The sequence below is a fragment of the Zootoca vivipara genome, chromosome 3 (genome assembly GCF_965207765.1).
Source record: "Zootoca vivipara chromosome 3, rZooViv2.hap1.1, whole genome shotgun sequence".
NCBI lineage: Eukaryota > Metazoa > Chordata > Lepidosauria > Squamata > Lacertidae > Zootoca > Zootoca vivipara.
In genome coordinates, this window is record NC_142586.1 from 27,443,618 (window position 1) to 27,456,802 (window position 13,185).

General features: G+C 44.2%; 1 protein-coding gene and 1 long non-coding RNA gene across 5 annotated transcripts in view; one reads left to right on the forward strand and one right to left on the reverse strand.

The window, feature by feature from the left end:
- Window positions 1-13,185, reverse strand: part of LOC148686196 (uncharacterized) — a 59,265-nt gene that overhangs the window by 41,788 nt on the left and 4,292 nt on the right. The gene's annotated exons all lie outside the window — the stretch shown is intronic.
- Window positions 1,582-11,983, forward strand: CIMIP5 (ciliary microtubule inner protein 5). 3 transcript variants are annotated; one of them, XM_035109850.3, is made up of 4 exons: window positions 1,582-1,763; window positions 5,116-5,280; window positions 7,561-7,600; window positions 9,410-11,983. In XM_035109850.3, the coding sequence occupies exons 1-4, from the start codon at window positions 1,657-1,659 to the stop codon at window positions 9,599-9,601; spliced, it is 504 nt and encodes a 167-aa protein (XP_034965741.2). In that variant the 5' UTR covers window positions 1,582-1,656; the 3' UTR covers window positions 9,602-11,983. The 3 variants fall into 3 exon arrangements, with proteins under 3 accessions (XP_034965741.2, XP_034965740.2, XP_034965739.2); XM_035109849.3 differs by having other exon boundaries at window positions 1,598-1,763; window positions 5,113-5,280; XM_035109848.3 differs by lacking the exon at window positions 1,582-1,763 and having other exon boundaries at window positions 4,864-5,280; window positions 9,410-11,227.

Here is a 13,185-nt window from a genome sequence, read left to right on the forward strand (position 1 = left end):
TATAAAGGCCTTTCGTAGGAAGAGCTGAGCTGCCAGCTTCTTTTGGCAAAGCAGCAGCAAAATTTCACCCGTCCAGCAGCTTAGTTTGCTGCCTTTGAAGAGCTTAGTGGTGGCGATGGATATGTGCCACCCCACTGAGAGTTATAGTACCCATGAAATCACCGCCGGACAGATAATCCGGGCCAGAGCTTCCTTTCACTCTGTGGCTGTCCAGATAGGTATTTTGGATCAGATCCAAAGCAGAAGACCTTATGGTGCATAGCCCTGTCTCGTTTCCCAAGGCTGAGAAGGTCACTGATCTGTTTGCTTCAATCTGCCTACTCTCAGAAAAGTATGTTTTCCTTGTGACACTTCCATCACAGCAGACCTAAATCGTAGGCTGTGTGCAGATTACCAGTTTAAAAGGCAGCTGGGTTATTGTTTTTCTCGATTCGGATCAAACCAAAGCCTTATGAGGAATGGTTGAAGGAGCTGGAAAAGAGGAGATATAATGTGATGTCACATGGAAGAGGGAATAAGCTTGTTTTCTCCAGCTCTGGAGGGTAGGATGTGAATGGATGGCTTCAAGTTACAGGAAAGGAGATTCTGTCTAAACATGGGGGGGGGGCTTTCTGACAGTAAGAGCTGTTCAACAGTGGAAAGGACACCCCTGTGAGGTTTTTAAGCAGACATTGGATGGACATCTGTCAGAGATGCTTTAGCTGAAATTCCTGCGTTGCAGGGGGTCTGGATTAGAGGACCCTTGGGGCCGCTTCCAACTCTACAATTCTATGATTCTGTGAACGCTGATTTGCGGGTAAAACAGATAAACGTTCAGCATTCCATCAGAAACAACAGGATAGGTACAGTTTGTGACTAAAGACATATACACAACACTTTCCAAACCAGCAGTGAAAGCCCAATGGATGCAGAGCAAACAGGAGCATGTATGATCAGCGTCTGGAGGCAAAGCGTGTTTTGATGCATCACAGGGGGAAAGAGAGTTCACCACCCCAACGAAAGAACAAGTTCCCTTCTAGAGGGACAGGGCACTTCAGCAGATAAAGGAACAAATAGAGATATGTATTTGAAGAGGGTTCAGTTACTTGTCTTTTGTACACCTGGAGGGCCACCACAGGCTCTCCATTCCCATGTTAAAGTCAGCTCCCTCTGTGTGTGGCAGGGAAGACAACTGAGGTTTTGGCTCTGAGAGTGGGGTCCTCGCCCTCCCTTCCACAAAGGTTTTTCCAGTTTTAATTCGAAAACACACAAGTTGTTACCTGCTGCCCTATGAAGAAAAATATACAAGCACCAATAAATGTGTGACATGCAATTGCGAACTTGTTTTCTCTCTGAAGGACATTGCCCTGCAGATGACAAAGCTCTGCTGTGAAAAGAGAGACGGCTTGTTGAGAAAGAGGCATAGCCCTATTCACAACCCATTTGTTGCCAAAGCAATCAGAAAAGCCACTTGCAAACCTTCTGCAAGTTCTTCAGCCAATGGGAATTTATTTGAACTGTAAATTGAAGCCAAAGTTGCCATGGCGCGCTCTCTTGCCAACAGGCCAATTGGCTAACGCTAGCAATGTCCATGTGTATACTGCCACTCACAAAGTTGAAATCAGACAAGCAAAGTAACTTGGCCTCAGTTACCTGCATTGCAGGAGGCTGAACTAGATGACCCTCGGGGTCCCTTCCAACTCTGTGATTCTACGATTCAGTATGGCTCTTCAAAGTCCTTTTTCTAAGAAAACGGGTTTGGAACATCAGTTTCAACCAAGGAGGTATGTAGAACTGTGGATTTTGCAGAAATATTGTTGGTGACGCTGCTAAAAAACACACGCTGCAAGGTGATGTTCAAAGAGGTAAGATGGAGCCTAGAATTTCTATTGTGGTGAAGAACTGGAATGCATGCGGATGGGTGTTTCTCTATTTCTCAAATGTAGTTCATAGAATATATTGTTGCATGGATTTCTGGCATCTCATGGAGAATAACCATGCCCACATGGATATTCCTGGTGGCTACTGGCAGGGCTTTGGAGAGTCTTCAGCATTGGTCCATGTTGTATGTGCACTTTAGGTTCTAGCTCGCTGTTTTCACGCAGAATAGTGCCCCAAGTAAGACTAACCTATGGATCCGCTTGGAATAAAAACTTATGACAGCGCAGCAACACGAAGAGGATTCAGGCTACAGCAAGCTAACAAAATTGTCTCTTGAAGAGGATTAAGTGAGCAGGTTCCACTTCAGATATTCCTGGTCTATTTGGAAGTGGAGAAATGAATAGCATATTAGGGCTGTCTTCTGAGTTTCACTAAATTTGTTTTCCACATGAAGGCCACAAACACTGCCGGATCCCCAACTCCCACCAGCTCTTTACGTTGATGATTTAGTAAGAGGTCAGGGATGAAGGGAGAGAAGCCCAGCAAGGCTTGGGAGAGCCACAAGTTAGCTACTACTTGCTATTGAGCTATTTCTGCCCAATTCAATGGGGCTGCTGCTGTAGAAGAAGTGCTCAGTGTTGTATTAATAGCAACAGAACAGGTAAAAACAACTGGTAGAACAGTCCCCAAAGAAGGCAGGGCAAATTTCTGTTGCGCAAAGTTTTGCTGACTGGTTGCCAAAGTAAGAGTGTGAGAATAATCTCCCCATTTAGACAAGTTTGACTCATAATTTGTTTTGTGAAGAGAATAAAGCTTTTTCTTTAGTTTAAAAATGGATTTATATATGCTTGCAAATGTTTTGTTCAGTTTCAATTTGCCATGGATAAGAAAGAGAAATTAAATCAGTGTGGTGGTGGCGGTGGCAGCTTTTTTCCCATTGTATACTTTGCCCTATAACACCCTCTTGTGGTTTATATTTGTTTTGTCAGATACATCCCCTCCTGCCTCAGTAAAATAACAGGAAAACATGCAAATTTCCATTCTGCTTTTGGTATTGGGGTTCATTGACCTTCTGAGGAACGGAGGTGCACTGTAAGCGCAACATGCTATGTGCATTCATGCTTCCGCTCATAAATTAGTTCCGTTCCGTTTAGTGGTTAACCAGAAAGGTTTAAAGCACTCATTCATAAATCACTGAAAACAAATATCAAAGCCATGATGTTCTTTCTTATAGGACCCATTCGTCACCAGCCCTTTTCTGCACCACCTTTGCTGCACCAGAGCTCATGTCCCTGGTAGCTTCAAACAACAGCTTCAAACTTCAGATTTAAAAGCAACGTAGAGAAAGAAGCAAGGAGTTGAATTGGTGCCCCTTGCACTCTTGGCAATGAAATGTTGGCTGCTCAAAGCAGCCCAGGAGTGGCCGGGGGTGGGTGGGCGAGCTCCTAGCCACTCTGAGCCAGAATAGAGAGGTGCCATTTTTGTGGGGGGGGGCAGGCTTGCACCCTTGATGGGGGTCAACCTGGCTAACCCCTGTAGAAGTGTTAGGGGAGCCATATTTTCGGATACATTGTCCCTATGCCTTCAGCACCATCTGACCATGCAGAAATCTGGCCAGGTGAAACATCTCCTGGCATGAAGGCAGTGATGGGAAAGGTCTCACCTGCTTAACTGCTGTGCATAGGAGTTGGTCCAATAAAAATGGGCTGGAGGTTTACATTGGGTTTATTCAATTTATACATTGCTTCCCACTAAAAATCTCCCGCAGCAATTTACACCCAAAGTAAAACATACAATAAAAACCGTGTAAGCAATATTAAAAAACAGACTCTGCAGCACAATATAATGTTGGTGTCAAAATGTCACTGTGGGGGCGAGGGACGGGAATATCTTTGGCAGACACCAAAATGATGGGAAGGTTAGGAACACACAGGGCTCCCTAGGAAGAGCGCAAACACAAGTAAAACTCACTCTTGTTCAAGAAGATCTGATCTTGGTCAAAAAGTAAACACCTTTGCTCTGCATTAGCTTGGCTTTTTGCCTCCAAGGGAATAGAGAGGGATGCATCAAAGGCAAGGGGGATTTGCTATGTTCTGTTTCTTAGTTTGATCTTTCTACCTAGTACATCTTTTATACTAGAGGTGGGGAACCTGTGACCCTGATGTCATTGGTCTCCAGTTCCTAACTTCCCCAGTCAGCAAGGCCAATGTTCAGATATAAAAAAAATGGGATAATGGGAAGCTGGGAGTCCAACACACCTGGAGGGTCACAGGTGCTTTAGGCAAAGCATTTAGCAGTTGCTCATCACCTTGTCCAAAAAGCAGCAAATATACAAACATCACTTGCCCAAAGCAGAAGATAGTTTGTGCACATCTGTGACCCCAGGACTGATATTTTTGTTTCCAGCCAGGAATACATACCTTTGCAAAATGAACAGATAACAGAAGCAGAGGATTGAATGCCACTACAGCTAAAAGACAAATTCCTAACCCACAATCAAATGTCTAGCCAAGCCCTCTAGCAGACAAAAGGTACATGCCCTTTTGTCTGTGATGAATATTCATGACAAAGCCAGTCTGGTTTCCAATGGAGACAGTAAACACACTGGGAAAACCCAAGGCTCTTGGGGTGTTTGGTTTCAGCTGCACCAGCAGAACAAAAGCTCCCCGTAGTACTAAGCTACAACAACAAGCTCTCCTTACACATTCAGTGGGCATTCTGGGGATTCCTGGAGCAATGTGGGTGTTAGAAAGTGCACACCAGTGTGGCTTGAGTTGCAGCAACAAAAGCTTGCTGCGGACAACTGATAACTCAGAGCTTCCAATAGCAGCATCTTTAGCTTAGAAAAATATTACCATATGGAATCTTGCCTCCATGCAGTGCACAGATCCAGCTTCTCAACATAACATTGTTAGGCCATCCAGTAAGTGTGCACAAACCCAAACAGGAAACCTGCAGAACCTCTTCAGACATGCTGCGTGCTGGACACCAGGGTTTCAATGTGTTTCGCTTACCTAATCAAATGCCTAAGGAAAAATGCTGGGTAAGGAAAACTCCGAATGTTTAGGACTTGCTAGCACCTGGCCAAGCTTCTTGGGGGTTGGTGACCCAGTATTGCTTGGCAGAGAAAATCTCCTATAGGATGGGGAGCAGAGCAAAGGGACTCAGGAGGACAACCTCGGCAGGCTTCCGGTCACCGGCTACCAGCCCTGCAGATGTGAATTTAGCCTCATCCTCATCTCCTTCGCTCAGCAGCAGCCAATCTGCAAGGACTCTACTGGCTACCACACGGAGCTCGGTGAAACAATCGAGCAAAGGCCATGGTGGAGAGGAGCAAGAAGCCCTGAAAGCAGACCAGGTCCGGCAGGACACAGTCTGGAGAGAGTTTGTGGAGGCCGAAAGAAGGGCAACAAAATATTGGTGAGTAACCCAACTGTACTCTCAACTCATGTTTGACCTCGGGTGGGCATCCTGGACTGCCACAACAGACGGGGAGTTCATCCAGACTTCGGCTCACCCCACAGCTTTCCCCTGGGGAAAACCCACTTTTTGCCGCTGAATCAGAACAAAACATCAATTGGTTTTTCTGCAGATTAATGTTTGTGCTGATTCAGTGGTAAACAGCGGGTTTTCCCCAGGGGAAAGTAGTAGGGACAAGGAAAAACACACTCAGAAAGCATGGGGTAATTGGGAAATGTCTAGGGCTCATGCTTTCTAGGCACAGGACAAGCAGAAGTGCGGGTGGGTCATTAGGCTGCAGTCCAACCCCCCCTTTGTGCCAGGCGGGGCAATGGCTTGGGCAGAGGTACCTCTCTGCCTAGTCAAGCCTGTCCACTGGCCAGCATGTCTGCAGATGCAGCGGCAGCTCATCTGTTTTGTCGCAGTCTCCCACTGCCCAGCTGGCATTTGGGCTGTCCTATATTACTCATTGTGGGTGCCACTGTTATAATCTCCATGTTGGTGCATTTGCCTATTGCTTTGTTTCTTAGGGCTATTGCTTTCACAAAACATATTTGCAACGTATCTCTGTAAGAAAGAAAGAAAAAGCAAAGATAGGGGCCGAATGGTTGTATGCACTTTGCCTCATGTGAAGAATATTTTTGTGTTGGGGAAATGCAGCACAGGAAAGGCCCCTTTCATTTATATCGTGAGCACTCTGGTAGAGGAGGCAAGGAGCTTCTTCTTTTTCCAACGGTATGTTTGCACCAGGGCCAGCAGGATTCTAGGGCTTCTCATGCAATGGTTAATTCAATACTTACTCCATTTCATGGCAAATGAAAGCTCTCTGGAAAAAAACAAACCTTTCTTGTTTTGCAGGCTTTTAAGGACTGGGGTTACCTGACTTGCTACCTGACTTGCATCAGTTCAGATGTAAACGTGTACTTGTACATATAGCAAGTCATTCCAATGTATGGCCCATGAGGTGCAACAGGCAATCGGCTCTGCCCCATGAACCACCATTTCACGCCTGGCTCTAGTTAGTAGACCTTGGGGTAGTAGTAGTAAAAAAAGGCATATCACATAGGCACGCCCTCTAACTGTGGCTATCGTAGAGTTAAGGGGAGCAGGTGCAAAAGATGGAAGGGTTCCTGCACCTTTAATAAATGTGTAGAAGAGGGAATTCCAACAGGTGCGGCTTGCATGAGACCTGCTGAAATTCCATCTTCTAAGCAGCAGGAGGTCTGCCCTCTTTTGCATCTGCCCATCCTAGGTGTGTGCAAGTTGAGAACACATGAGGGCTGAGATGAGCAGTTTTCAATTCAAGAAGCCATTGGTTGGCCTACTCTCAGCAGCCAGAAACATCATAGCCAGACACTGGAGAGACCTGTCAGGAGTAAGCATGGACCAATGGTACCAAATATTATGGGAAACAGCCTTATTAGAAAAAAACTAACTGATAAACTGAAACTGACTTGGGAACAAATGGAAGAAGATGCCTTCACCCCAGTATGGCTCCTCTTTATCAAATACACAGCCCAACAGGACAATGACAAGAATCCACCAACAACATACAAATCAATACTGTATGGCTAACCTGATTCAAGAATACCCACCCACCCCACTCACATATGAAAACAAAGTTCACCACAGCCAATCACAAACAAACATCTACACCCTAGGCCAGGCATCCCCAAATTTCGTCCCTCCAGATGTTTTGGACTACAATTCCCATCTTCCCCGACCACTGGTCCTGTTAGCTAGGGATCATGGGAGTTGTAGGCCAAAACATCTGGAGGGCCGCAGTTTGAGGATTCCTGCCCTAGGCCAACCCCAACCTCTCTCACCACCAAAGGAACACAGGCGAATAGTAAAGAGAACCTGCATAAGCGACGCTGACACAAAACCCCACACATACATTTAAGTAAAACAGAAACATCGCCAACCGACTCCACCCCCACTCACCATTCCTCCCCCTCCACCTCTTTCTCCCTTTTCTTCCTAATGTAACACTAATGTCTCAACAAATGAAACTGATCTGTAGAAAATGTAACTTGGAAAAAGAGACATTGCACATACTTTTGTAAACCAAGAAATCTTTAATAAAAAATACGTTAAAAAAGGAAAAAGCCATTGGTTGGAGCCAGCCCTATAATTATGTCTTTATTCTAGTCCTTTTAACGCCATCTTTAATTTCGGAACATCTGGCATCGCTATGATTGGCTAACAAAACTAAAGCACTCTCTCTGTATTATTCCAAAGGTACCGGAACTGGAGTTTTTTAAAGGACTACGACCCATTGGTAAGTCAAAGGCGAACACCCTGTTACAAAAGGGATGAGGAACTTCAGGGTGGTATAATTCTTGCCTTAATTATGCTTGTTCACTTCTGTCTTCTCCCCCCACCACACACACATACACACATGTAACAATGGACCCTAGCAGGGGTCCACAAACTTTGGAAGTTTTTGGTAGCCAGACAAACCTTTGCACACCAATGCTCTTTCCCGCAAAAGGTTGGGGAGTGATATGTTCTCATGCTAAGCTTTGGAAATGCTCTGCCTAAGTCAGGCACCCCCAAACTTGGCCCTCCAGATGTTTTGGGGACTGCAATTCCCATCATCCCTAGCTAACAGGACCAGTGGTCGGGGATGATGGAAATTGTAGTCCCAAAACATCTGGAGGGCCAAGTTTGGGGGTGCCTGGCCTAGTGCAGGAGCGATGCCTCCTTCCCAGATACATGCAGGGATTGCATGCTGAGTACCAGGTCTCAGAAATTTTCTTGCCCTTCTCCATGCTTGGGTCACCCAGATGTTTTGTTAGCTTATAGTTCCTGGTCTCCCACCCAGGGAAGATACGAAGCTGCTTTATAAAATGACAGACCTACTTAGCTTCAGCAGGAAAAAAAACTGCCTACAAGTCTCTATCACTGAAAAAGTTTTTTACTCTTGTTTGTCTAGGTTTCTTAATTCATACTCATTTAAAATATTATGTAAGGTGCCTTGCTGTCAGAAGAAAATCAAAATCTCACTGCTTTCTGAAACAAGGCTGATGAGATTCCTCCACCCTTCTTCCAAGCACAAAAAAGATGGCTGCAAAGGAAGAATTGTGGTCACACTTAAGAACAGGCTTCCTCAACCTCGGCCCTCCAGATGTTTTCGGCCTACAACTCCCACGATCCCAAGCTAGCAGGACCAGTGGTCAGGGATGATGGGAATTGTAGTCTCAAAACATCTGGAGGGCCGAGGTTGAGGAAGCCTGCTTAAGAGGGTGCCACCAATTATCTCCTTTGCAGCTGAATCACCTGACAGCATAGTGACACCAGGTGACTGACAGGTGAGGTGCCCCACTCACACCTGTTCATGTGGCCTGCAGGATGGTGGGGGCAGAAGGAAGAGAATGCTAGATCTGGCCCACTAGTTGAATTCAGTTGCCCACCCCTGCCTTACAGAGACTTCTGGGAACTACATAACTCCGCCGAGACCACATAACACCGGTCTTGAAAGATCTACATTGCCTCCCAGTACATTTCCGAGCACAATTCAAAGTGTTGGTGCTGACCTTTAAAGCCCTAAATGGCCTTGGTCCAGTATACCTGAAGGAGCGTCTCCACCTCCATCGTTCTGCCCGGACACTGAGGTCCAGTGCCGAGGGCCTTCTGGCAGTTCCCTCATTACGAGAAGCCAAGTTGCAGGGAACCAGGCAGAGGGCCTTCTCGGTAGTGGCGCCTGCCCTGTGGAACGCCCTCCCATCAGATGTCAAAGAGAAAAAAAACTTCCAGATATTTAGAAGACATCTGAAGGCAGCCCTGTTTAGGGAGGCTTTTAATGTTCAATAGATTATTGTATTTTACTTTTCTGTTGGAAGCCACCCAGAGTGGCTAGGGAAACCCAGCCAGATGGGCGCGGTATAAATAATAAAAATAATAATTATTATTATTATTACATGATATAGATGCCACGTTAACAATTAGCCAATTTTAGTTCATGCAGGATTATGTTTAAAACCAGTCTGTAAATACTTGGAAATAAAGAAAGTAATTGCAGTATTTACAGAAGCGTTTTCTGTTTGTTTGAGGCAAGCTCACATAACTTGACATTTCTTTTACCCAGGGCAAGATAAAAGAACCTGAGCAGCTTCCTGAATACATGTCAGTTTTCTCAGACAAAATTCCCAACACCAGCGGACATGTTATTGGCAGCAGAATGAACACAGATCTCGGCAAAACATTAGTAAAAATGGATTACTTCCTCAACTATGGAAGAAGAAAAAATAAACTTGGACAGGAACTCCAGGCTTCCTAGAATCAGAAAAAAGAATTCTACCCCCTTCTATTAAAAGAGGAACTACTGCTCTAACTACAACCACCTACAACCAAAAACAATAACATACTTTCTCTGTCTCTCTAGATGCCATATTTCCAAAGGCTAGTGGATGATGGTTGAAATTCTATCCAAACAAGGCAGTGATTTCAAAGTGGACACCTGAGAACATGAATACAGGTTCCATTTAATATTTTTAGTTTCAACTTTTTAAGAAGTTTATGGAGCTGAATCGCATTCCAAAAGCTTAATCTGTGCAGAGTTATGTTAGAGAACCAGGAGGTCTATCTTTACCAAATCTGTCATAATTTGGCAGCTTATATTTTCTCTACGAAAAACTAAGAGCCGTCTACATTATCTGCCATCATTATATTATATTCATTGCATCAAAGAGAACCAAAACAACTTTCACAGTGACCTGTGAAAGGACGTGAAATTTAACAGCTATCCAAGTGAGAATTTCTTTAGAGAAATGATTCCATTCAAGGTTACAGTTTGTTCCAGATTTGACCTTGCATTCTGCGTAAGCTGTTGTGGGGAACAGAATGCAGTCGTGACCTCCTAGCAGACAGTGCTGGCTTGAAGGGTGCCTGGCAGCTTCCGAGCAGATTGTTAACAAAGCAATTTGCAAAGATTTTGTACAAGATCTTCAGAGCAGGGAGAACCAAAGCTGTGCTTTCCCGATGTTTGCTGGACCCCAAATCCCATCAGCCCCAGGCAGCAAGAATAATGGGAGCTGGAGTCCAACATCATTTGGAGGGGACCCTGATCTAGAGTCCTAGGACATTATTTGAAGGCCACCACTTTGCTGAAGGTAAGCAGATCTGGATCAGCCCAATGCCTGGATGGGAGACTGACTGGGAAATAAGAGTCATGGAAGACGGGCTGTACAATGAAGGGTGAATTTCTCTCAAATGAAGACTGCATGGACTGCTTCTATGTATCTGCAGACTTCAGCACCTATTGACTACAACTTCTCTTTACCCTACAGTTATAGCTCCTTTATGAATTATCACCAGTTCGCCATCTTTCTTATGCAAAGTGATCTAGAACATTACATAGCAAAGATCTGGTGGTGCCAAACACAGGGGGTGCTTTGACTGTACAAAGGCAATTCCTCTCACTGGGAAAAAGTTTCTGGACAGGTCTGTGGATGGCCATACCCAATCAAAGACTAGGATAGTCCCTGTTGTGTCCAGTGCTGGAAGTGGATGTTTAAGATTGAGCTGAAGGCCTGATGTGCAATGGCAGAAGAAACTGACCTGTTGTCCAGATAAGGACAGAAAGTAAAGATCCTGGAATCAATAATGTCAAATTAAGGAGCTTAAGAACTCTGCCCTAAGCAACTTAAAGGAAGCTGTGTTGGTCTACGAAGTGGGTGGGGGAATAATATACACCTTCTTGAAAATGAATCTAAAAGCTGGCCTTATAGCAATAAAACCCAGCTTAACTTCTTGTACTTTTTAATTTCTCCTCATCCCTGCCCTGCACTTTGTGTAACGTCTTGACAGATGAAGAGTTCAGGAGAACGTGAAAGCTTGCCGCTATGTTACAGCATTTTGGTTGGTCCTAATAAAGATAATGCCCAACTGTGGGTTTTGAATTCTATTCTCATTCATCCACTTCTGTTCACACATGAAAAGGATGCCTGGGATTCCCCCCCGCCCCAAGCACCTAATTGCTGGTAAACTACAGAAATAATTGCCTAGGAAACAACTGGAAAGTAGAGGAAAATAGAGAGTCATAAGGGATTGTTCGGCAGAGGTTTTACATCCTCCCAGTCCCTGCTGACTTAACTGATTGGACCCACTAGGGAAGAATTGTCACTGGCTTCCTGTTGCTGAAGCCCTTTTGTGGGAACCAATTGTCCCTTATTTAAAATGCTTTTTAAAAGCACTCATTTGCAGTGGGTCATGTACACTACAGCTGATAGAATTCAGCATGTGATGGACCATGCTTGTCAAAAAAGTAATAGTATGGATCCTACCATATTGCAAGTAGAGAAATCACTGAATTGTTAGGCTGGGGAAACAAGTCTTCTTCGACATCCACCTTTGCAGGTTAGGATCAATAGTACATGGTACTGAGTTAGCACTGAAGAAAAGTCCAACAGGCGCCATTGTTATTTACAAGGGCGTTTCCCAGTGGGTTTCCCATGAAACATTAAACCTGAATGAAAACTCAAAGCAGATGAACTAAGGTATCTAGAATAAGCAAGTTGGTGTTTTTTGTTTTGTTTTGTTAACCAGTGTATTGATGTCTCAATGAAGACATCAAATGGCTTCCTGTGATGAGGAACATCTACATTTGGAATGTGTTAGGAAACCTGGAAACCAGCATTGAAATAAAGATTTCCACCATCAACTGCCTCTGCCGTCTCTTTATCACTTTGCTGTGGGGTGCAAACCACTTTCCAGTTGCACCCATGTTGATCACATCATTGGCCTGGGAAGCCAAGTACTGCCTACCTGACTAAGGGTCAGATCTTGGGGAAAATGCCTTTCACAGCCCTGATAAGCCCTATTACCTGGGATCCTTGTAAAGGGATATGACAACGGTTGAACCTGTGGTAGAAGCTCTGTGCCTCTTATAATGGTTTAATCCTTTTATGCCAGCCAGGATCTCAGAAATCCCTGAAAATAGTTTTCTATTGGACTTGGAGGCTTGATGAGACTCTGTGGTGAGGAAGAAGAAGAAGAAGAAGAAGAAGAAGAAGAAGAAGAAGAAGAAGAAGAAGAAGAAGAAGAAGAAGAAGAAGAAGAAGAAGAAGAAGAAGAAGAAGAAGACACTTTAGGGGCTACATAATGGTGAGGTTTTCTTCCTGACTAATTGAATACAGAATAAATAACACTTTGTTCACAGTCCTAAAACCACTTAAGATAATCACACAGAATTCAGTGATGTTGCTACTGAATGCAGAGACTACAACACAAAATAATAATAATAATAATAATAATAATAATAATAATAATAATAATAATAATAATTTATTATTTATACCCCGCCCATCTGGCCGGGTTCCCCCAGCCACTCTGGGCGGCTTCCAACAAAACAGAAATTCTAAAATACAAAAATACTTAGCGACCTGCAGATGGCACTCAAGGCTGACTAATTAAAAATGTAGAGCTTTTCCAAGCAACACATAGGTAGTAATATAGAGAGCGTTCAGGATTTTATTTCTGTTTTCATCTTATAGTCTGGAGGAAATCAATTGTGTTGATAGGTCTTTGAACCTAATCACCTTTGATAACAACACTACTTACGATTTCTGTTCAGTGAACAGGTGCCAAGAAGCATCAAGCAAAATTGTTTGTAGTGTAAACGTTCTTCCAAGTACCTTTTGGTTCTTCTCCTTCCCCCCTCCCAAAATAGTTTAAAGAGCAATCCTGTACATGACTTCTCAGAAATAAGTCCCATTGAATGGGGTTTACTCCCAGGTAGACAGGCACAGGAGTGCACCCCTTTAGGCACATTTATAGAGTTAGTTTTTGTTAATCTGTGGTTGAATTTGCACCCCTGCACCCCAGTGGGTAAAGCATAGGACCATAAGCTCAAGACTGTAGTTG

Coding starts and splice junctions, on each gene's coding strand:
- CIMIP5 (XM_035109848.3), top strand. CDS start 5,003: ATGGGGAGCAGAGCAAAGGGACTCAGGAGGACAACCTCGGCAGGCTTC. Junction 5,281..7,560: donor AGAAGGGCAACAAAATATTG/GTGAGTAACCCA, acceptor ATTATTCCAAAG/GTACCGGAACTGGAGTTTTT. Junction 7,601..9,409: donor TAAAGGACTACGACCCATTG/GTAAGTCAAAGG, acceptor TCTTTTACCCAG/GGCAAGATAAAAGAACCTGA.